General features: G+C 37.4%; 1 protein-coding gene and 1 long non-coding RNA gene across 2 annotated transcripts; one reads left to right on the top strand and one right to left on the bottom strand.

Moving 5' to 3' along the window:
* Positions 1 to 2,011: 2,011 nt before the first annotated feature.
* On the bottom strand, positions 2,012 to 14,387 carry LOC125267083 (myosin heavy chain, fast skeletal muscle-like). The gene is made up of 41 exons (XM_048188387.1): positions 14,334 to 14,387; positions 14,150 to 14,186; positions 12,814 to 13,032; positions 12,583 to 12,726; positions 12,338 to 12,494; positions 12,202 to 12,229; positions 11,923 to 12,034; positions 11,680 to 11,772; positions 11,505 to 11,568; positions 11,313 to 11,411; positions 11,117 to 11,220; positions 10,894 to 11,032; positions 10,647 to 10,765; positions 10,410 to 10,559; positions 10,155 to 10,325; positions 9,771 to 10,071; positions 9,613 to 9,677; positions 9,437 to 9,524; positions 9,196 to 9,313; positions 8,987 to 9,110; positions 8,747 to 8,883; positions 8,398 to 8,653; positions 8,065 to 8,307; positions 7,775 to 7,951; positions 7,543 to 7,688; positions 7,368 to 7,458; positions 6,863 to 7,252; positions 6,658 to 6,784; positions 6,344 to 6,462; positions 5,935 to 6,131; positions 5,665 to 5,848; positions 5,410 to 5,575; positions 5,202 to 5,326; positions 4,791 to 5,099; positions 4,470 to 4,673; positions 3,240 to 3,365; positions 2,982 to 3,152; positions 2,720 to 2,824; positions 2,535 to 2,630; positions 2,276 to 2,407; positions 2,012 to 2,134 (listed from the first exon to the last, which is right to left on the bottom strand). The coding sequence occupies exons 3-41, from the start codon at positions 13,018 to 13,020 to the stop codon at positions 2,120 to 2,122; spliced, it is 5,799 nt and encodes a 1,932-aa protein (XP_048044344.1). The 5' UTR covers positions 13,021 to 13,032; positions 14,150 to 14,186; positions 14,334 to 14,387; the 3' UTR covers positions 2,012 to 2,119.
* Positions 14,388 to 17,874: 3,487 nt separating this feature from the next.
* LOC125267094 lies at positions 17,875 to 21,425 on the top strand. The gene is made up of 4 exons (XR_007184609.1): positions 17,875 to 19,034; positions 20,062 to 20,120; positions 20,436 to 20,510; positions 21,083 to 21,425. It is a non-coding gene; the product is annotated as an uncharacterized LOC125267094 (long non-coding RNA).
* Positions 21,426 to 23,055: the final 1,630 nt, after the last annotated feature.

Genomic DNA, 23,055 nt, shown 5'->3' with positions numbered 1-23,055 from the left:
TCCTCCATGCTATCCATAAGAAAACTAACAGGTAATATGCACCTATACGAAGTGACGTAACAAACTGGAAGTGACAATTTCAAAATAAAAGACATCAAACCATATCTGGCACCTACATATGGATTCTATCAAATACCAACAGATACAAAAAATCAAAACTTGACCGCTTCTGCTAGAAATCCAATAATGGGCCATAGTTGGATCTTCCATCAGGACAATGATCCAAAACAATCATCAAAACCAACACAAAAAATGTGTCACTGAGCACAAAATGAAGCTTCTGCCATGGCCATCCCAGTCCCCTGACCTGAACCCTATGAGTGGAGTGAACTGAAGAGAAGAAGCACCAACATGGAGTTGGGAATCTGAAAGATCTGGAGAGATCCTCTATGAAGGAATGGTCTCTGATCTCTTGTCAGGTGTTCTCCAAACTCATCAGGCATTATAGGTGAAGACTCAGAGCTGTTATCTTGGCAAAAGGAGGTTGCAAAAAGTATTGAATAAAAGGGTGCCAATAATTGCAGCCAATTTATTTCATAATGTGATTCCCCCCCCACTTTTCAAATTCAACTTTTCCTTCAATTAAATGTTAGATTTTTGCTAATTTTATGAATTAAAGATCAAAAGGATAAACAATGCAAATGTATTTTTACAGTCATCTTTGATCATATTTACCAAGGGTGCCAATAATTCTGACCACAACTGTATGTTTTCATAGCATTCAGTTGGCACGTTTGTTTGTAGAAAATAAATCTTTAATTTACAGTGTGTTGATGCTTTTTTTCACATGAAAGAAAGTGACTTCAGAAGTGGGAATTATCTAATTTCCTATAGCATGTGAAGGCAGCATAAGTAGCCTATTGCACTAATGATGCTTAACACTGGAAGTTTTCCATGCAGCTGGCTTATATTATTGCGGAAGTTCTAAAGAATGCAATAGTCCATTAGGGGTCCGAGCTGTGCTATTAATGTTAGGAGGCAACACGTATAGAGATAAATTATGAAAATGTAAAGGGCCTTAAGATAAATGCTTCAGATAAATAAGGTTTTGAGCTGCAAATTATCTTCACATTCATTTGAAATTGTCCTGTGACATCCTGTGATGTGATTCAAGGGAAAAATATAAAGGTACGAGAGGAAAAGCTAAAACGATGGTGTTGAAGACAGAAAAAGCCATTTCCACAATTCAAAACTATGTGCACATTTCATGTACTGTACATTACATTATATTACATTAGGGACATCTCCACAAATATTAACCAAGAAAATTAAACCAAATCTATAAACCAAATCTATGCTTGAGAAGCATGAGTTTTCACAATTCCTAATGAAATGAATAATTTTCAAGTTCTAACTAGCGAGATTCTGAGTAATTGGAGACAGAACCTTTTTCGTACTCCACGCAGATCATAAACTGTTGAAATCGGTTGAGAAATGTAAACTTTATTGCATGTTTTGTGAACTAAACTGAACTAAACGCTGCAGGACAATGGCCCTCCAGAGCCGGATTTGAGGAACACTTTACTATTATTCTGTTGTGCTGAACTGGGGAACAACTGATGAACGCACAGTTTAATGTTTGGTTGACCAATCACGGGATAGAGGCATTTCATTCCCGCCCACATATAGAGATTGAATATTCAAGCTGCTCATTCCATAGACCGTAAAAAAGATTATTAATTTTCTATCCCTGAACATAAAAACAAAAAATCAAGCTGAATTCTTGTTTTTGTCTCTCTTTTTTTAATTGAAAAATGAAAAAGGCACCAATTTCTAATTTTTCTGCTTTCAATTTTAAGTAAAAAAACAAACAAACAAACGAATGATCAGAAGATACCCTGGTTGTGAACAAACTCAATTACATTCCTGACAAAGCTGTTATGTAGGCCTACTTTTAAAAACTTTCTAAATATTTCAATACTGAAGTGATTATGTCATTATTTTGATTAATTAATTTTTTTAATTATTATTTGTGAGTAACATTCCTTTAAAGATCACTCCAAAACAAATGTTTCCACATGGTAAGCACATATTTATTTCAAAAGGAATTTTAAAAGTTATTCTACAGAACAATCATATTATATGACTTCAGTAGAGGCTCCCTTCAGGTTTGAGGGTTTCACTCTTCTTTGGCCTAAGACAAAATGAAGCACATTCATAAGTCATGTGAATAATCAGTACTTTTTCAAGCATAAGCTGAAAACTATATATATTTCTACTCTGTAAATGTGAGAAAGCATCTACTGAGTACAGACTCTGGTATTATGCAACTGACCTTTCCAGCATCACGGCTCTTGGCTCTGAGCTTGTTGACCTGAGACTCAGCAATGTCAGCACGCTCCTCAGCCTCTTCCAGCTCATGCTGCACCTTCCTCAACTTGGACAGATGAGTGTTTGCTTGCTCCTCCTAAAGAGTACCATTTTTACCATGTTTGTTAACTATAAGCTGTGGGGCAACAGTGATATCTGATATCTGACAGTGATATCTCACCTAATTAGTTAATAAACAATATGTAAAAATATATATTACATACCGCCTCCTCAGACTGCCTCTTGTAGGCTTTGACCTTCAGCTGCAGCTTATCAACCAGATCTTGAAGTCTGTTGATGTTCTTCTTATCCTCCTCAGTCTAAAAACATTTTCATAGATTCATTCTAAATATTGGACTATAAATTCATGTATGGATGACTCAATGGATATCGTCAGGCATGGTCATACCTGATAAGATAGCTCTTTCACTCTCCTCTCATATTTGCGGACACCTTTAACAGCATCAGCCCCACGTCTCTGCTCTGCTTCAACTTCAGCCTCAAGCTCACGGACCTTTGATAGCATAAAATATATCAGACCAGTACAAGTGTAGTTAGTGCCTGTTAGCAGCTTTGGGAACCTGAGATAATGCTTTAATTTTAGGAGAAACATCTTCAGGAGATTTTCTCCTAAAATTATATTTGTTGTCATCTTTTAAAAAAATTCTCACCCTGCTCTCCAACTTCTGGAGTTGTTTCTTTCCTCCTTTCATGGCCAGATTCTCAGCCTCATCCAGACGGTGCTGCAAGTCCTTCACTGTGACCTCCAGATTCTTCTTCATCCTCTCAAGGTGAGCACTGGTGTCTTGCTCTTTCTTGAGCTCTTCTGCCATCATTGCAGCCTTTTGCATTAATACAGAAAGCCATTAGATTACATTTTTCAAGTATGTAAATGTCTTTTGAAACATTTGTCAGCTACTGTTGCTCACATCAGTGATGGCCTTCTTGGCCTTCTCCTCTGCATTTCTGGCTTCCTGTACAGTGTCATCAACTTCACTCTGGACCTGAACAAGGTCAGCCTCAAGCTTCTTCTTGGTGTTCAGGAGACTTGTGTTCTGGAAAATTAAAAGCAACGTACAAACATTTTGAAAGATGCTCTCAATTTCCTTCATTGTAAGTAGGGATGCTTCAATCAGGATTTTTGCAGCCGATCCTGATCATTCAAGCTTTATATAATATGTAAACTCTCTGTTGACTCCTTACACCCTGAAAGGCATTTTTAATGATTTCATATCTAAGTGGCATATTTATTCATGCTTGACAATAACTATTAAAAAGTATATATGACATGTCATAAAATCAATTTTGGGCTTGTTCACAATCATGTCAACTGCATCTGGGCCAAATTTTGTGTTGATATCTCAAAGCAATCAAACGTTATGGTAACCTTTTTATCAAAAGTCCAAAAACCTCTCCAAACAAATGATCTGAGTGTTTAACTGAAAATAAGAACTACTTACAGGTGTACGTGCCACAAAGCATAAAATTAATTATAATATCATAGAATAAGAAACAAGTAATAAGATCTTGAATGATGAATGATGATTTTCCAGCATGTTTCAGCTGTGTGCACCAATTCTATGATTCACAGTAAATCTCCTGTCAATCTGAGTGATCAAACCAATCCAAGCACACTCCAGCTGTAAAACAGTGTGTGATTTGGTCTTCGACACATTATCCATACCCACTATATTCAAGATCCATTTTCCATTGGTTGATCTTTCAAATGACGTTGGAAAAGACTGCGTCATGATCGTGACATGATCGGATCCTGGAAGTCCTATGGCTTTAGCCAAGCAGCATGCCATCCTTACTCTGTAAGGATTTTCTGCAAGACCTATGCATCATGTTATGTTGTGTGTGGGCCCATTTGAATCGAGACAACCTGCTCTAAATAAAGATGTGTGATTTACTATGGTTTATGAATGTTTTGCGAAGATACAAAGCAGAACATGGAGCAAAAGCCTAAACTGTATACTGTTTACATGCGCATCAGCAGCTAATTTTTACAGTATTATATCAATAAAATGTGATCAGTTTGTGAAATCGGCCAAATTTAGTGACTACTGATTGAGTCATAGACTATGATTATCGACTGATCCCAATCTGTGGCTGATTGATCAACACATCCCTAATTATAAGAAACAATATGCAATTACCTGAGAGTGCAGCAGCCCAACACGCTCACTGGCGTCCACCAGCTCTTGTTCAGCCACTTTGCGGCCTCTCTCTGTCTGCTCTAGAGCAGCTCTCAGCTCTTCAATCTCAGACAGCATAAGAGTGTTTCTGCGCTCCACCATGGCCACCTGCTCCTTCATGTCTTCCTGTCCTCTCACAGCATCATCAAGGTGTAGTTGGGCATCCTGAACATAACAATAGATTTACAATTTTTCATTGTGCTTTCTGTTAGCTAATACTTAACACAGGTTAGATTGAACAAACAAACTAATGCATCCTAAAGCAGAAGAGAAGTCATATACCTTGAGTTGTCCCTGAACGTTCCTGAGCTGTTTCTGGGCCTCAGCAGCCTGGCGATTGGCATGGCTCAGCTGAATCTCCATCTCATTAAGGTCTCCCTCCATCTTCTTCTTGATTCTCAGAGCATCATTCCTGCTCCTAACTTCAGAGTCCAGAGTGCCCTGCATGGATTCAATGACTCTCTGGCTGTTCCTCTTGATCTGCTCCATCTCCTCATCCTTCTCCGCAAGCTTCCTGTCAATCTCTCCCTTGACCTGGTTTAGCTCAAGCTGGACACGAAGAATCTTGGACTCCTCATGCTCCAGGGTGCCCTATGAAATATAAAAACAACATGTAATTTCAGAATTAAAATAGCATTTAACAACACAGTAAAATGGTTCTAGCAATAATTCCATTGATCTCTAGGTACTGACTTCAGCCTCCTCCAGGGCGGTCTGAATCTCTGCCTTCTCAGTCTCCACTGTCTTCTTGGCCTTTTCCAGTTCATGGATGCTCTTACCAGTCTCACCTATCTGCTCTGTCAGATCTGAAATCTCCTCTACAAGTAATAAAGAAAATATTATCAACATAAATATATTGTGAATGACTACAGATTTAACACTGTAAAACATTGAATCTTACGCTGCAGATTCTTGTTCTCTCTCTTGAGGGTCTCCAGCTGATCCAGACTCTCCTCATAGGAGTTCTTCATCTTGAACAGCTCAGTACTGAGTGAACGAGCCTCTTTCTGGGCACCTTCCAGCTCTGCCTGACCTTCCTCATATTTCTGCTTCCATTCTGCCAGGATCTTTGGTGAAGATATTTCAGGGTCAGTTTTCGTATGTAACATGGTGAACAAAGCCCATTCTGGCCATGCTTTTAAAAGAGAAATTATACCTTGTCAAAGTTCCTCTGCTTCTTGTCAAGGTTAGCAGCCAAACCATTGGCTCTCTCCACATCAATCATGAGATCCTCCACCTCACCCTGGAGTCTCTGTTTGGTCTTCTCCAGAGATGCACATTTGGAGTTCACTGCCTCAACTTGTTCCTCAGCCTCTTGCAAACGCTGAGCCAGTTTTTTCCTGTTATACATTTTGTAACATTTAGTCAGAAGATGCATGCAATTGCACAAATTATTAACACATTTCACTTCTTTTGATGTTCATACTTGGACTCTTCAAGTTCCTCAGTACGCTGGATGGCATCAGTTTCATATTTGGTTCTCCACTGAGCAACCTCGCTGTTGGCCTTTGACATTCCCCGCTGCAGCTCAGCCTTTGCCTCCTGCTCTTCCTCAAACTGCTCACGGAGCAGGTCACAGTCATGACGGGCTGATTGTACAGCATGGGCCAGTGCGTTCTTAGCCTATGGGACAAAGTCACATAATATTTACATTAATTCATTTAGCAGACACTACTATCCAAAGCAACTTACTAATGAGGAATACAAAATGTGATATTAGCTTTATTGTATTACATTAGCTTTGTTGTATAGTGTTGTAATATGTTTATTGTATTATATTAGCTTTGTTGTTAGTAAATGAAAATGATGTGTTTGTTTTGAATATGTTATATTACCTTAACCTCCTCTTCAATATGTCTCTTAAGCTCCTCAATTTGCTGAGTGAAAGCTTGTTTGCCTCTGGTGAGCTGAGAAACCAGAGCCTCCTTCTCCTCCAGCTGACGGCCAAACTCACCTGTATAGATTTAAATTCACTGTATCAGATTGTGTCTCTATCAGTTAATATCAAAACAAACTTTGTGAAAGCAAAATGTAAATAAGTGTGTTCTTCTGATAAGACTTTCAGAGATTCAGTGCTAAATAATCTTAATACACCATACTCAATTACTGTTGGAATACTATTAATTTCTTCATGATTGTCATTAGTTACCATTTTCAGTCTGAAGTCTTGCTCTTTGAGCACTAAGGTCATTTATCTGGCGAATGTTCTCGTCATTCTTGGATTTTATTTCACTAAGTTGGTCCTCAAGTGTGCGGCACATCTTCTCAAGATTAGCCTGCAAATACAAAAGTCATTAGATATTTGAAAAACTATAATAACAAGTTATTCATTATTTAGACATAAAATTCCCAACCTTTGCTTTGGCAACAGCTTCCATGTTGCTGGAAAGATCATCAATCTCCATTTTGTATTCACTCTTCTCCTTCTCAAGCTTTTGTTTGACACGCTGCAGGTTGTCGATTTGCTCTCCCAGCTCAGCCACACTGTCTGCCTGCTTCTTGCGTAGGGCAGCAGCTGTAGCTTCATGCTGGAGGGTGGACTCTTCAAGATCACGACGCAGCTTCTGGAATTCAGCTTCACGCTTCTTATTCATCTCGATCTGAGCAGCAGTGGCTCCTCCAGCCTCCTCAAGTCTCTCACTGATCTCCTCAAGTTCCCTGGAGAGATCAGCTCTCTGCTTCTCAACCTTGGCACGAGCAGCACGCTCAGCCTCGATCTCTTCCTCCAGTTCCTCAATGCGAGCCTGTGGTGGAAAGTTGTTAATTTGATTTTTGGTGATCTGTATTTGATCATAATAATCATACTTTTTGAAAAAATCTAAAAAAATAAAATAAAAATTTTAATAATAATAAAAAAACCTGAAGCTCTTTGATCTTCTTTTGGAGTTGAGCACCCAGAGACTGTTCATCTTCTATCTTGCTAAGCAGCTGGCTTATTTCAAAGTCTTTCCTGTGGGTGTTCAACAGTAAGTGGTTTCTAAAACAATAACACAAATTAACAATAATGTTTTCAAAGATTTCATGCTTTAATTACTTTTTTATTTTCTCATCAGATTGCTGCTTGTCATTCTCCAGGTCCATGATGGACTCTTGGGCTAATTTCAGGTCTCCTTCAAGCTTTCTCTTGGCTCTCTCCAGGTCCATGCGGAGCTTCTTCTCTTGTTCAAGGGAACCCTCAAGCTATAGGATAATGATATATAAAATATGTTCACAGCAGAAAACAGTTAATTTGATGAATAAATAACACGTTTACATAATCAACTCACATCATCAACTTGCTGCTCAAGCTTTGTCTTGGATTTGGTCAGGGTGTTGACTTTGTCCTCCTCAGCCTGGAGATCATCCAGTGTCTGCTGATGTGCCTCTTGGAGGGCTTTCTTCTCCTTCGTAAGCTTGGCAATGCTCTCATCCTGAGCTGCCATTTCCTCAGTCAAGTTCTTGACCTGTGTGATTTTTTTGTTTCAAGTTAGCTTATTTTTAACTATTCATATCATCACTTAATATAATTATATAAGACAGAGATTAAGTTTAACATTAAACCAACTTAATCTCTAACCTTATTCTCAGTGGCATGTTTCTCCTTCTCCACTTTAGCCAAGGTGAGCTCCAGGTCATCAATGTCTTTCTTCAGCTCAGAGCACTCATCCTCCAGTTTCCTCTTCTTGGCTGTCAGTTCAGCATTGATTTCTTCCTCATCCTCCAGTCTCTCAGTTGTCTCTTTGAGTTTAGCTTCAAGCTGGATTTTGCTCTTGATCAGACCCTCACACCTCTCCTCAGCATCTGAGAGATTCTCAGCTTCCTGTTAAGAAAAAAGTTCCAATATCATTGGAAACCACATTGCTCATTTTATTGGAGCCACAGTTCAGTTAATTCAAGTAAAAATACTCACAGATGCCACTTGCAGCTGTAGATCATTTTTCTCTTGCAGCAGTGCTACCATCTTCTCTTCAAGTTCCTTCTTTTTGGCTTCAGCTTTGGCAAGATCTTCTTTGCATTTTACAAAGTCCTCTTTCATGGTTGCCAGCTCCTTCTCAGTCTCGGCACTCTTCAGCAGAGGCTTAATCTTGTAATAAACCTTCATCCATGGCCAGTGTTTGACATTCATGAATGAGCGGATGTTGTATTGGATAGTGTAAATGGACTCCCTGTGAATAATTCATCATTAAATGCTATAATCATCATTATTTACTGTTTGCACAATTATCATTGATGTCACCTTTACTCATGACAATACTCACCTCCTTTCCATCATCTTCACAAACTCCTTCCTCATTACGTAGCCACGGCAGAGAGCCTGAGTCATTGTTACCAGAGCAGCCAGTTTCTCATCACGCATCTCCTCAAGAGTACCAAGAAGACCAGCTTTGAAGAACACCTAAATTTCCAATAAATCAAAAGATATTGATTTAAACCACATGAACAAAATACAGATATCATAATCCCTGAATATTTGAAATGTTATAAAGCAGAAAATAAACCTTTGTGTGTCCAAATCTGTACTGGTCATGATCAACGTCGATGGATCCCAGGAGTTTCTCACTGGCCTTCTTGTTATCCATAAACTGGCCTTCAGGGATAACACTGGCATTCAGCACCTTGTATCTGAGGAAAATTGATAAAAATACTTAATTTATTTTAATTAGGAGCCTCCTACAGCAAATGGTATTTTTCATGTTGTCCCATTCACCTCTGCTTGAAGTCACCATAGAGGATTCTGCTGGGGAAGCCCTTTCTGCAGATTCTGATACCCTCCAGTACACCGTTACACCTCAGCTGGTGGATAACCAGGAAGTTCTCCATGAGACCTATAATGAACAGTTTACATCATGAGCTTGGTAAATTAACATCATATATATATATATATATATATATATATATATATATATATAGTGAGTGCCAGAATATCTTTAATATTTTTAATACTTTACCTGGAGTCTTGGACTCATTAGGAATCAGACAGCGCACAAAGTGAGGGTGAGTGCTCCTCAAGTTGGTCATGAGTTTGCCCAAGTTCTCCTGTGGAGAATAGAAAAGGATTGGCATGCTTTGTATTTCTTTTTTCTCAAGTACAGCAATATTGCTATGATGTCATCTTTATACATACCCTGAACTGGGAGGACACAGTCTGCATGGATCCACCCTTCTTCTTGCCGCCCTTTTTGCCAGTCTCTATTGAGATAAAGACACAAAGGATCTTATATAAATGCAAAAACCAGAAAGTGCAAAACAAAGTTTGGTTCAATTGATTTTTTTTCCCATTACCCTCAACAACAGGTGGGTAGAGAGAAGCCAGCAGTTTGACAGAAGACTTCTGGTACAGCTGCACAACAGACTCATTCAGTGGATCCTTGTTCTTGTCCAACCAGCCAGCAATGTTGTAGTCCACAGTTCCAGCGTAGTGAACCAGGGAGAAATGAGCTTCAGCCTTGCCTTTGGCAGGCTTTGGTTTCTGGAAAGCATTGCACTTGCCAAGATGCTGATCATACAGCTTGTTCTTGAAGGAAGTGTCTGAAGCCTTGGGGAACATGCACTCCTCTTCAAGGATGGAGAAGATACCCATGGGCTGTTTATAAAAGAATATTGTTTAATTATTAAGATTTCGAGCATGGAAATTGGAAACTAATAAGTTCATAAATCAGTAAAAACCTTCTCAATGAGCTCAATGCAAGCAGCCAAGTCCATGCCAAAGTCAATGAACTCCCAAACAATGCCCTCCTTCTTGTACTCCTCTTGTTCCAGCACAAACATGTGGTGGTTGAAAAACTGTTGCAGTTTCTCATTGGTGAAGTTGATGCACAGCTGCTCCATGCTGTTGAACTGGATGAAGAAACACAACCATTTGCTGAATACTGAATATCACTCAATGTGCTGTTAAAAAGGAGATAAAAGAATCACTCTTACATCAAAGATCTCAAAGCCAGCAATATCCAGCACACCAATGAAGAAGTTTCTTTGTTGTTTTGTGTCCAACATCTGGTTAATACGAACAACCATCCACAAGAACATCCTCTCATAGATAGATTTGGCCAAGGCGCTAACTGAGTTGTACACCTATAGAATAGTGTGGATAGTTTATGAAGAACTTCAGATGCACTCTTGATTTTCAGGTTTACATGCTGGAAATATGTCAGCATATACCTGTGGCACGGTCTGGCCTTTGGTCACAAACTCATTTCCGACCTTGACTCTGGGGTAGCACAAAGCCTTCAGCATATCAGCAGAGTTCAAACCCAGAAGGTAGGCGATTTTGTCAGCCTCTGCAGTTTAAAGAGTAACAAAATAATCACCCCTTTTCTTGTCTTGAAAACTAAAACAGCCTCTTAAAAAAAAGCATATCTCTTATAGAATGCATGTTATGACCCACATTAGTACTATTTAGTCTCACCCTCTGTGCCGTCAGGCTCAGCCTGCTCCTCACGCTGCTTCTGCTTGAACTTCATGTTACCATGATGAAGCACAGCTCCAGTGAACTTGTAGATGCCCATTTTCTCCTCACCACTAAAGCCCAGAATGTCAATAGCAGTCTGAAAATTACAGAGAAGAAAGAGCTTTAGGATATACCATATATAAATATTTATTATGTCAATATTCAAACAGCAATGACTCACATCAGTAGCAACCAGCTCCTCTTTATCATCAATGCTGGCCACTGTGATCTGACCCTGACTACACATGGGGTAGTCATAGGGGTTGGTGGTGATGAGTGTCATTTCTGTAAAATACAGAGATTTTTTTTTTTTTTTTTGAAAGAGTATCATCCAATATTATCTGGTGTTTAACACTGAATGGAATATGTGCACCTACCAATCAGCTCAGGCTTATGGTTGGTCATCATCTGGTAGAAGATGTGGTAGCCTCTCTCATCTGGAAGCTGGAATGTCACTCTAGACTTCTCCAGCAGATCTGTTAAGAGAATGTACTTGAGTCACAATCATCTAAAGAGTGACAGACAAAGACAAATGTGCAGGATGGATCAATGAAATCATGTCCACCTACATGTCTCAATGTCAGCACTAGCCAGTTTTCCAGATGTACCGAAGTGAATTCTGATGAATTTACCCTGTTTAAAAAAATAGCATAATACATAAATAGTCTCTTTATATAGAACTGTGTATAGAAAAATCAAACACAACTGACCAACTTTACTGTAAATAAAAAGTGGTTAACTTACAAAACGAGAGGAGTTGTCATTTCTCACAGTCTTGGCATTACCATAAGCCTCAAGTAGAGGGTTTGCAGCAACAATCTGGTCTTCAAGAGAGCCCTGTGATGTTTGAAGGGTTTTCAGTAATTGTATATTTCATGTCTAAACACTGTTTTTAGGCATTTCTCATTCACATATCATATAGTTTTGGGGTTGAGTTTAAATCAACATCTTTCAAAATAATATATATGACAGTTTTATATCTCATACCTTCATTTTGCTGGCACTTTGCTCTTTCTTCTTGTCACCCTGAACTGCAACTGTGGCAAAGTACTGGATGACACGTTTGGTGTTCACAGTCTTTCCAGCACCGGATTCTCCACTGGTTTATGAGAGATTAAAGAAAAGATTAAAAGACATGTAGACTTTTCAAAGTATTTACAGAAGTTTATTCTTAAATTCTATTTTGTAAATATCCCTATATAGATTTGCCGTCTACACTATACTTTCAATTTTTGTCATGGTCTGAGATTAAATGAAAACACTTACGTAATCAGGACAGACTGGTTTTCTCTATCTGTTGATTGTAATGTGTAAAATATCTGGTAAATATTTCTTATGTTAACAGCATCATCTAATTCCTTAATGAATTTTATATATAGAATTCAATTCCATAATGTCTTACCAGTCAGCATGAACTGATAAGCGTTGTCAGAGACAGAGAAGATGTGGGGTGGGGCCTCCATACGCTTTTTGCCTCTGTAGGCAGCCACCACTTCTGCATCATACACTGGGAGCCACTTGTAGGGGTTCACAGTTGCACAGAAGAGCCCAGAGTAGGTCTAAAATGAGCAGGGAAGTGGTCAGATTGCAACAACACAGACAAAATGAACTTTTTTATGAGCATTTTTATGTTGTTTCAGAACCTACATAGATCATCCATGCAGCATAACGCTCTTTGAGGTTATACAGCACAGAGGCTTCATTGAGATGGGTCATCATGGCCATGTCCTCAATCTTGTCAAACTTGGGAGGATTCATTGGGTGGACATCTTCCTCCTTAGCAACTCTCTCCTAGAAATTTGATAAATTAGATATTAGATATAAAAGAAAACAATGTAATAAGTAATTTAATGAGCATCTACATGAATTGAAACTCACCTCCTTAGTGTCAAGCAAAACAACTGTGACTTTGGCACCATCTTTGCTCTTGATTGTTCCCTTGAGGTACAACTCTTTCTCATCAGCCACATAGCAGGCAGTCTTGGCATCAAATGGTTTGCTCTGAGCCTCGATTCTCTCCTTCTCAGGCTTACGAAGGTAAATGGCAGCCTTGCCATAAACGGCCATCTCTGCGTCCGTACTCATGGTGGCGGCTTGCTAAAATTTGGAAAAGAAACATTAAAAACAAAAGTCTCACACTCCTTAATGCTTGCAAAAGTATCAAAATTTCTTTATTTGCTGCAACGTTTTGGTCCCATGACCATCATCAGGCATATACAAACAAACTATTCAAAGAACAAACATATAAAATCAACTCATGACCAAACACTGCAAAGAACCATCAATTATCAGTCACAATCAGTGAAAAGGAAATATTGACATACTTTCTGAATCAATAAAATAACTACTGATAATCAAACATACTGTCCACAAATCAAACATTCTGCGTTAATTTCAGGCAGTTCTCCATATCAGCTTATTTGATTTCTATGGACTCAATTAGCAACTCTCAAATAAGGAGCATTACTTAAACACAGTCTCTCTGCTTGCTTGGCTGCTTCCACTGCACGCTGCTTGCAACCCACCTCCTCCCCCAGCTCCTCCTTAAACTTGTGTTTAACTTAATCAGTGTCATTTTGTTTTCATTGATGCATGCTCTGTTCTCAATAGCGGGATTTTGTGCTGCTCTCCCAGTTAAAAAAATGGGAGGTTGTCCCAGTCTTAGCTTTCATGGAGCTCATGAAAAGGACAGGGAATTTAGAACAGAGCCATACCGCCAAATGTAACTTCAGCAAAATATGGCAATAAAAAATTGACTAAAAGTTTGTCTCTGGTAATTTTTTACTGAAACAGTATTCATAGAGGGTCTCAGTTTGTTAAGGTCTTTATAGAGTAATAAAGTGAAAAAGCATCTTAAAATGTAAAAATTGTGAACACACTAGTCCTTAATTTATAGCGTCTCTGATTAAATCTCCTGTCACAATATACATTCTGCTGATACATTCTAATACATAAACTGCATAAATTAAACCAAATAGTTTTTTCCCCCCCAATACTTTGTTTTTTGTTTCAGTTCTGAGTACCATTATACATATTTGTAAAAAGTGTCAAGAGTCCCACTTAAAATCAGCCCATAGACAAGTATAAAATTCTTAAAACTCATTTATCAAAAACAGTAGCACAACTACTAAGCTTGAGTCTACATGCACCTGACAACATGCTAATATTCAACCACATCTTTAATGCAGTAATGCAGTGTATTACTACCACCTACCTTCCTGCTCCTGAGACCAGATTAAATTTTTACAACCCTGTAAAGGAATTCAATTAAACAAACTACATTTAGGTCAAAGATGGTAATAATATTTTTTAAAGAATTTATCTTCTGTCATATCAGTTGTTTTAGTATGAACTCATACAAATAACACCATCAACTGCAAAGTATTTCAGCTTCTTACCACAAGCTGGAACTCCTCTAGGCTCCTGTGAGACTTGCTGTGCTCTCCTTAAAACTTATATTGAGGTCAATTTGCACACTAAGCAGAGGCTATAAATGGATAAGCTAATTTATGGTATGAAGGTACACCTATTCATCAACAGATATGGCAGCATTTTACACATCACTTATAGGTGTATATAGTAATAGTTTGATAAGGTGTCCACATATGGATTAAATGACATAACAGTCATAGTCATAATAATTTATTTATACATTTAAATATCTATTTACATTTATGCTTAATAAATAATTCATTTTTAAATGACTAACAAGAAAAAAAAATCCTTTTACAAAATCTGTATAGGCATACAGCTGCTATTGATTTTAATTTGTGGGGAATTGTTTTTAGTTGAAGCTTAAATTGGAATAATATTAAAACAAATATAAATGACACATTTAATATCTAAAATGTCTATCACAAACATGTATTATAACAGACAAGCCCATATAAGTAATTGACTGGAAGATTGCCATCCAAGCTGTCTCATAAAAAAAAATACCATGATAGTGAAGTAGAGTGTCTATTTATACCTAATGCAGACTGATGCTTTATATGATTGGGATGGGTAGACTATATTACTCAATGAGAGGAAAGATTCAGTGATTTATCCTTTTACTTTGTCGTGAACACTGTAGTTTTTCCATTTTTATTGCTGTTAATTTAAATATTTCCATATTTTAATGTAAGGCATCTTTAAACTTTAGAAGTGGTAAGTAAGTAAACTTAAGTAAACTTTTATTTATATAGCACCTTTCACAGATATAAATCACAAAGTGCTTTACAAAGTACAACAATATTAATAAAAGAACAATAAAACTAAGATAAAACTATGATAAATAAAAATAAAAATTAAAACCAGAAAATAGTAAAACATAAAAGCCCAATCAACTAAAAGCCTGTCTAAATAAAAGTGTCTTCAGCTGCTTTTTAAAGGTGCCCTAGATTCAAAAATTGAATTTACCTTGGCATAGTTAAATAACAAAAGTTCAGTACATGGAAATGACATACAGTGAGTCTCAAACTCCATTGTTTCCTCCTTCTTATATAAATCTCATTTGTTTAAAAGACCTCCGAAGAACAGGCGAATCTCAACATAACACCGACTGTTACGTAACAGGCGGGGTGTACGCCCCCAATATTTGCATATGCCAGCCCATGTTCCCAACATTATGAAAGGCATTAGACAAGGGCAGGCATTAACGTCTGGATCTGTGCAGAGCTGAATCAACAGACTAGGTAAGCAAGAACAATAGCGAAAAATGGCAGATGGAGCAATAATAACTGACATGATCCATGATATCATGATATTTTTAGTGATATTTGTAAACTGTCTTTCTAAATGTTTCGTTAGCATGTTGCTAATGTACTGTTAAATGTGGTTAAAGTTACCATCGTTTCTTACTGTATTCACGGAGACAAGAGCCGTCGCTATTTTCATTTTTAAACACTTGCAGTCTGTATAATTCATAAACACAACTTCATTCTTTATAAATCTCTCCAACAGTGTAGCATTAGCCGTTAGCCACGGAGCATACTATCAAACTCATTCATAACCAAATGTAAACATCCAAACACTGTACTTACGCGATTAGACATGCTGCATGACGAACACTTTGTAAAGATCCATTTTGAGGGTTATATTAGCTCTTGGGGCGTGGAGCACCAGATTTAAAGGGCCACACACCCTGAATCGGCTCATTTCTAACTATGCCCCAAAATAGGCAGTTAAAAAAATGAAATAAAAAAGAATCTATGGGGTATTTTGAGCTGAAACTTCACAGACACATTCAGGGGACACCTTAGACTTATATTACATCTTTTAAAAAAACGTTCGAGGGCACCTTTAAATAAAAGTGTCTTAGCTGCTTTTTAAAAGAATCAATGGGGGGGGGTGACAAAGTATTGTTGCAATTAGTCATCACAACAATTAAGTACATCCAACCTAAAATACTGAAGATATTGGAGGGAAGGGAAGAACAAAAAACAAAAAACAAAACATTGCTCATTTTAAAGTTTTAAAGATTCACTTTTCTTTGGCTTGGGAAATGAGGAAGAGGCAAATTAGACCTGAACCAAGTATCAATTGGTTACATAAGCTGCACTTCTGGGAATGAGTACAAGAGGCCCAGAACTATGGGGGCCCACAGCGATTGCCCTGAGGGCCCTCATATCATGGATGTGGAGTCTCTCTCCATTTAGTGATGCCCTTGCGAGTATAGTGATGGAAGATGATGATGAAGATAAGGAATTATACCCTCATCTTCTAGACGATGATGAAGAGGAGGAGGAGGAGGAGGAGGATGCCATTGAAAGAAATTATAGTCTGCCCCAACCCAAATTCCACTCCAAGATAGGTATTCCACTCACCTGCTCTACAATTCTACAATTGTTGATCATTTGCTCATGATGTGATCCACTCAAATGGTGCAGAAACAAGAAAACTGTTAACTTTGTTCTTCTCTATGATAATTATGCCATTTCTGGGTTCATTCTGACTCCATTGAACTCAAGGTGCTGCATGTACTTTGTCACTGCTATGCCGCAATAAACTTCTTTATTAAGATCTTCAGCGTCCTCACCATTTTTTTCCCCCCTACATCATCCTCCCACCTAATTCATCTCGTCCACCTAGTAACTAGGCCCCCCTCCTCTCCTGCTGTGGAATTAGACCTTATGGAAGTCTGTTACAGCACCGTGGCCAATTTTTTCATCTATTGGCCCTCTCAGTAGGTGGGCCACGGGGCAGAGAGGGATCTCTATGATAATAAGAGTTTACTGTCATGCCTTGCGCCAGTTGGACGATTCATCCCAGCAGTCTAGGTGTACCTGTTAAAGGGGTGGTTCAGTGTTTTTTTACTAGGCTTGATTGTGTTTTTGGGGCACAGTTTAACATGTCTTAATGCTTCGTTTTTTTGAAAACGCTGTATTTTTAATATATTTTACCTTTATTCTACACCTCTGTTTCCACTATGAACAGCTCGTTTGGCTTCCTGCTTCTATGATACCACTCCCTCCGAAATGCGCAATGTGCTCAGATTGGTTAGCAGGTTGGTAGCTGGCCCAGAGTATCGTGATTTGCTAAAGCGTCTGGAAACGCCATGCCCCTTACCATTCACTGTTATGTGCTTCAGTGGAAATGTAAATAATGGCGTCTATATTGCTGCATCAAATTAAGACAAATGGGTCAAGCAGAACCTCTGCAATCTTGGCTTTTAAAGGACGTTTATGAATGGTATTTAATTATTTTTTTTATTTGTGTCAAAGTGTTTAGATATTCTGTCACTGCTGTTTGTTAGCTTTCAATATACAGTTTTATCCTGATTATTAAAGCTTTACTGTAGCCGAATACATGACTGAGAAGTAGCATTTTTGTAAAGGTAACGTTAGCGTTCAATTTATAGCATGAAGAACTGTTATGAACTATACGTTTAAAAGACATATACAAACAATAAAACGTACTTACAGTTTGAAGCCAATAAACAGCAGCTTCTGCTTTTAAAGTGGGAACTGTTCCATCTATCAGTAAAAGCCTTTGTGCAAATCCAGCATTAAACTCGTGTAGATTCTGGAAGCTGTCTTCCACGCCGCATCCAGTGTAGAAAATATCACAGATATGGGTTCTATTATCATTTGACGCGTCGCCACTTGCGTCCGGTGTACACAACTTTTCCTCTTCCATTATGCTGCACGACATGGCCTCGCCCACTTTGTTGCGTGTTACCGGGGGTGTGTTTTGCAGGGTTTATGATGTCACCAACCCGGGAAGAAACTTGTTGTAGTCCAAACCAGTTGTTTTTGTAGGCATTAAACTGCCATAACTTTAAAAGACAATATCTCTGTTTGCATTGAACTTTCAGCGCTGTAACTTTGCAGATACTGTTTATGCCCAAGCAGCAACACTACCGAGCTAACAATGACCTGGAGGTCCGCCAGCGGTTTTTTGGGCGGCACAAAGTCAGCGGCTAGACACGGTCGGACCACCGTCGGCACACCATCGGCAAGCCGACCAATCTGTAAATGCCGTCGGTCTGCCAGCGTTTTTTGGGTGGCACGCCACCAGCGGTTTGCCGCTGCTGGGCCACCGTTGGTACACCAGTGGCAAACTGATAGTCTGTCCAGTTACTACTGAGCGCTTACAGGACATCTTTTTTGATAAGTGTGTATTTATTTTATATTATCTTTGCAGTTAAAAAGAATCTGAAAGCACTGAATAAAAAATATTGAGACTGATTTAATATCTATATCAAAAGCTTAGTATAATTGCCTATGAGCACGCTATCAAATAAAATAACGTGGTTGAATGTTTGTAAAAACAACAATGAATAATTAAGTTATAAAAGTTTAAGTTATAAAATTATGAAGTTATAAAAGTGCCACAATTGTTCCACTATCACGTGCTGGGGTGGCATTTTGCGCCTATGAAGGGTCACAAAATTACAAAATGAGTTTTAAGTTCATGTTTTAATATTAATGAGATTTTTTATGTAATGTTTTAATTCTAGATGTTTATTTATATAAATGCTGCATGACTGACGTGTTTTCATGCGTGCGCGCACCGAACATTTCAAACACTGGAGCGGCGCAGAGTTGCCATGGAAACGGAGAAACTGACAAGCTGCAAAAACAGCAGTTTCTCGCTGTTGTTTTCACTTCTTTCAGGTGAGTTTAGTCGCTAAATTCACACGAATAATACACACAACTGTTCTTGACAGTTCTCTTACATGTAGTTGACACACTTATGTTGAATATTTACTTTATAGAAACAGTTTAGTGTCTTCGAAAAACTCCGTTACCGTCTCCGTTAGCATCCCGTTTTCAGAAGAGGTAACGTTAGGCTAACTCTTAACGATCGATTTGTTTATGATAGGCTTTTAATAACATCTTTATGTGTAGATGAGAGGTTTTGATAGTTTTTATAAAGGTTTTGCTGTCAATGGGTGATTAGAAGCTGGCTAATTTATAAACGTAAATGTAGCCTCCTGTTAATCGGTGACGTAACTTGCATGAATCACAAGTTTTCAAAAGTGTTTTGATCTCTCATGGTTAACAAATATTGATAAATATTGTTCTATGACTTCAGCAGCGACAAAATAACCCCTCTACAACAGAGGGGAAGTATGGAAGCATATGTGTAGCAATATTCAATTTGAAATGTAATATGCAAAATGGCAATGCAATATGTAAAATGGCAATGCATTTCTGTATTTAAATTTACATTTTCCATTCCATATATGCAATGTTTGGAGCAAAATGATAATTTAAATTCAATAATAGAATTTACATTTGCCATTTCCTACACTACATTTAACAAATAATTTAAACATATATTTTAATGCTTTATAAGTTGCAAAATTAAAATGAAAATGTATTAAAGAAATTATTATATATGTTTAACGCGGTCAAGCCAAAATTGTAGCAAAATGATCATTTAAATGTTATTTTTCTTAATTGCATTTACACTCTCAGTGCGATTGCATTTTCATTAAATGCCCCGCAATGAAGTAGCAAAATTCAATGTGGATTTGAAAATGCATTTCCAGCCGATCAAGTTCCCGCCCCGCCCTGTCAATCACTTCAATGGAAAATGTAAATTTAAATACAGAAATGCATTGCCATTTTACATATTGCATTGCCATTTTGCATATTACATTTCAAATTGAATATTGCTACACATATGCTTCCATAGGGGAAGGTCCAAATATTTCAGCATTTCTGAAGGAAGCTGCTGACAGAAGACGGAAACAGGTGAGCTGAGGAAACTCACCAAATAACTCCATATACATTTCTTCCACAATATTTTTCACCTATACCATGCATCTGTTATTTTCTTCTTTTAATTTTGTCAAATTTACATTTTTTATTTATTTAATTTGTTTTAAGAAGGCTGACATCCAAATTGACACTGTATGAGCAATATTTAATGAATAAGTAAACCTAAAAACATAAATTCTGTTATTTTATGTATATTCTTCTTTTTCTGCTGTAGCTTCTTTTCTTTTAATAAAACTGGCATTGTATAATAATAATGTTGGCTCTGTGACTAATTGTTTATGTTCCTAGATACTTCCCTGCTGACGCTCTGCACCGTGGCAGAGTTGGAGCGGATAAAAAAGTTCCTGTCGGACCACATGACTAGTAAGTAAAGCCTTTTAAACATACACTAATGTTCAAAAGTGTGGGGTCGATAAGATTTTTAATGTTTTTAACAAGTATCTTCTGCTCACAAAGGCTGCATTCATTGTCACATGATCCTTCAGAAATCATTCTAATATGATTTGATGCTCAAGAAACATTTCTGATTATTATCAATGTTGAAAACAGATGTGCTGCTTCACTTTTTCATAAGTTAAAAAATACATTTTTTTTTTTTTTTTTGAAACAGAAATATTTACTCTCACTTTTGGCCAATTTAATGCATCCTTGCTGAATAAAAATGTGAATTTCTTAAAAAAAAAATATATATATATATATTGACCCCATTAGAGTACACTACAGTTTATAGGTTTGGGATCAACAAATCCTGTGGGAAAAAAATAACACAAATAATAAAAATTGGTTTATACTGTTAAAACAGTTTCCATAACAATATTAATCAGCACAACTGTTTTCAGCATTGATAATCAGAAATGTTTCTTGAGCAGCAAATCATCATATCAAAGTCCATTAAAGGAGGAAGTTCTAATCTTTCTCCTGTTGCTCTATCTCAGGATGCCCAGCAAGGTTACTAGAGGTTACGGCAGCTCCAGTTTGGATCCAGCCTCACTTGTGAAGACTGCAGATGATGGAACTATAGATGAACATAAAAAAACTGACAGATATTATCCTTATATTGTAATCATTGGTCCGGATTCACAGACAGGGCTTAGATTAAGTCAGGATAAGGTCTTAGTTAAATTAGGACATTAACATAGCTTTTTAAAACATGCTTTAGAAAAAAATAAAAAACATTACTGTTGTGCATCTTGACACAAAACAATGACACTGACATATTTTAAGATATGCTTTCAGTTAAAGGGTTAGTTCACTCCAAAATGACATTTCTGTCATTAATTATTCACCCTCATGTCGTTCCACACCCGTAAGACCTTTGTTCATCTTCAGAACACAAATTAAGATATTTCTGATGATATTTCATCAGAAATATCTTAATTTGTGTTCTGAAGATGAACAGGACTAGGGTGAAAAATTAATGACAGAAATTTAATTTTTGGGTGAACTAACCCTTTAAGCCTTGTCTGTGAAACCGGGCAAGTGTCTCAAAGGGAAGGTTTGCATGACAGTTTTGCTGACAAATAAACGGATATCTCTATGGAAGCTTGTTTCCGTCACTAAATAAAAAAGGTAATCGTAGGGCTGCACGATTTATTGAACAATACGAGCTGCGCAAAAAATAATTTCAGCCTTTGCCAGATCACGTGCGATTTAATCGCGATAAATGCAGCCCTAGGTAATTGCGACTTTCTATCACACAATTCTGACTATATCTCACAATTCTGACTTTATAACTCACAATTCTGACTTTATAACTCGCAATTCTGACCTTATATCATGCAGTTCTGACCAATGTTCCCTCTAATTTTTTTTCTCGCTGAGCAAAACTTTTCTCTGTTGAGCGCACATTTTGGCCACCTGAGCAAAAACATACTTTATATCAGATCTGTACAATGAATGTAAACACACACACACAAAAAATGGTTTTATCATGCAACTGTAACATTTAACTTTAATGTGCCGTTTCTATTTTATTTGACCCTTGATAACTTAGTGATTTATTAAACAATATGTTTGAAAACAAGCAGTTCAGTCACTAAATTAAGCACATTTTAGGTTTCCTGAGATTTTTTCACATTGCTGTATTAACTGTACCAGTCTTTACCAAGAAATTCTATTAAAAAATAATTTCTGTCCTCCTGCAGGACAGTTCAATTCTTTATAATAATATAATATGAGCAGTTACAATGATGGTTTGGGACAACCATAATGTGTTTTTGTAAAGTCAATTATTAGCAAAAGACAGTGTTAAACCATCAAAATTACATGTTTACTGCTTATGAATTTCCCAGATTTTATATACCAGGAGGTTAAGATTTTTCGTGGCAAGGAGCCCTAAACAATCCCCTTGTGAGATCATTTTTTTATTAGGCTTACATTATAATATAATAAAATATAATATAATATTTAAGTATTTAAACTGATATACAGTATTATATTAGTTTAAATGCTTCCATTTGTTTTAATATATTATATAGTGAAAACAAACTGAAGCATTTAAACTGATAGCTAAATATTTTTTAAGAAGAGTGAACGTTAACTCGTTTATAGTTATCTAAACATCCCTGAAACCCACACCACCACCACACACAAAAATCTATTTAAACTGAGGTATATCACTGATGTATTTTGAGTTTGCAAGCTACACCTGTGGTGGGAGTGTAGTTGTAAATGTCTCAGAGTTTTGTTCATTCTGTGCCCATCATCCGTTATTTCCACCACTTTTCATTAAAACATGACGTTTTATTTCACATTTCTTTTCGTTTCGCGTTGCCTCTCGTATTGAGGTATTTAGTCCGCAAACATGACAGTATTCTTACCGCGACTGATTTGGCTCAGGGCCAGCCAGCTCAAACGCGCTCAATCGTTCTCTTTCTATGAAACCTTAACCGCATTCACCGGTTCCAAC

Source organism: Megalobrama amblycephala, linkage group LG4 (genome assembly GCF_018812025.1).
Source record: "Megalobrama amblycephala isolate DHTTF-2021 linkage group LG4, ASM1881202v1, whole genome shotgun sequence".
Taxonomy (NCBI): domain Eukaryota; kingdom Metazoa; phylum Chordata; class Actinopteri; order Cypriniformes; family Xenocyprididae; genus Megalobrama; species Megalobrama amblycephala.
The sequence above is the reverse complement of the archived record's forward strand: the minus strand, read 5'-3'. Positions and strand labels throughout refer to the sequence as shown.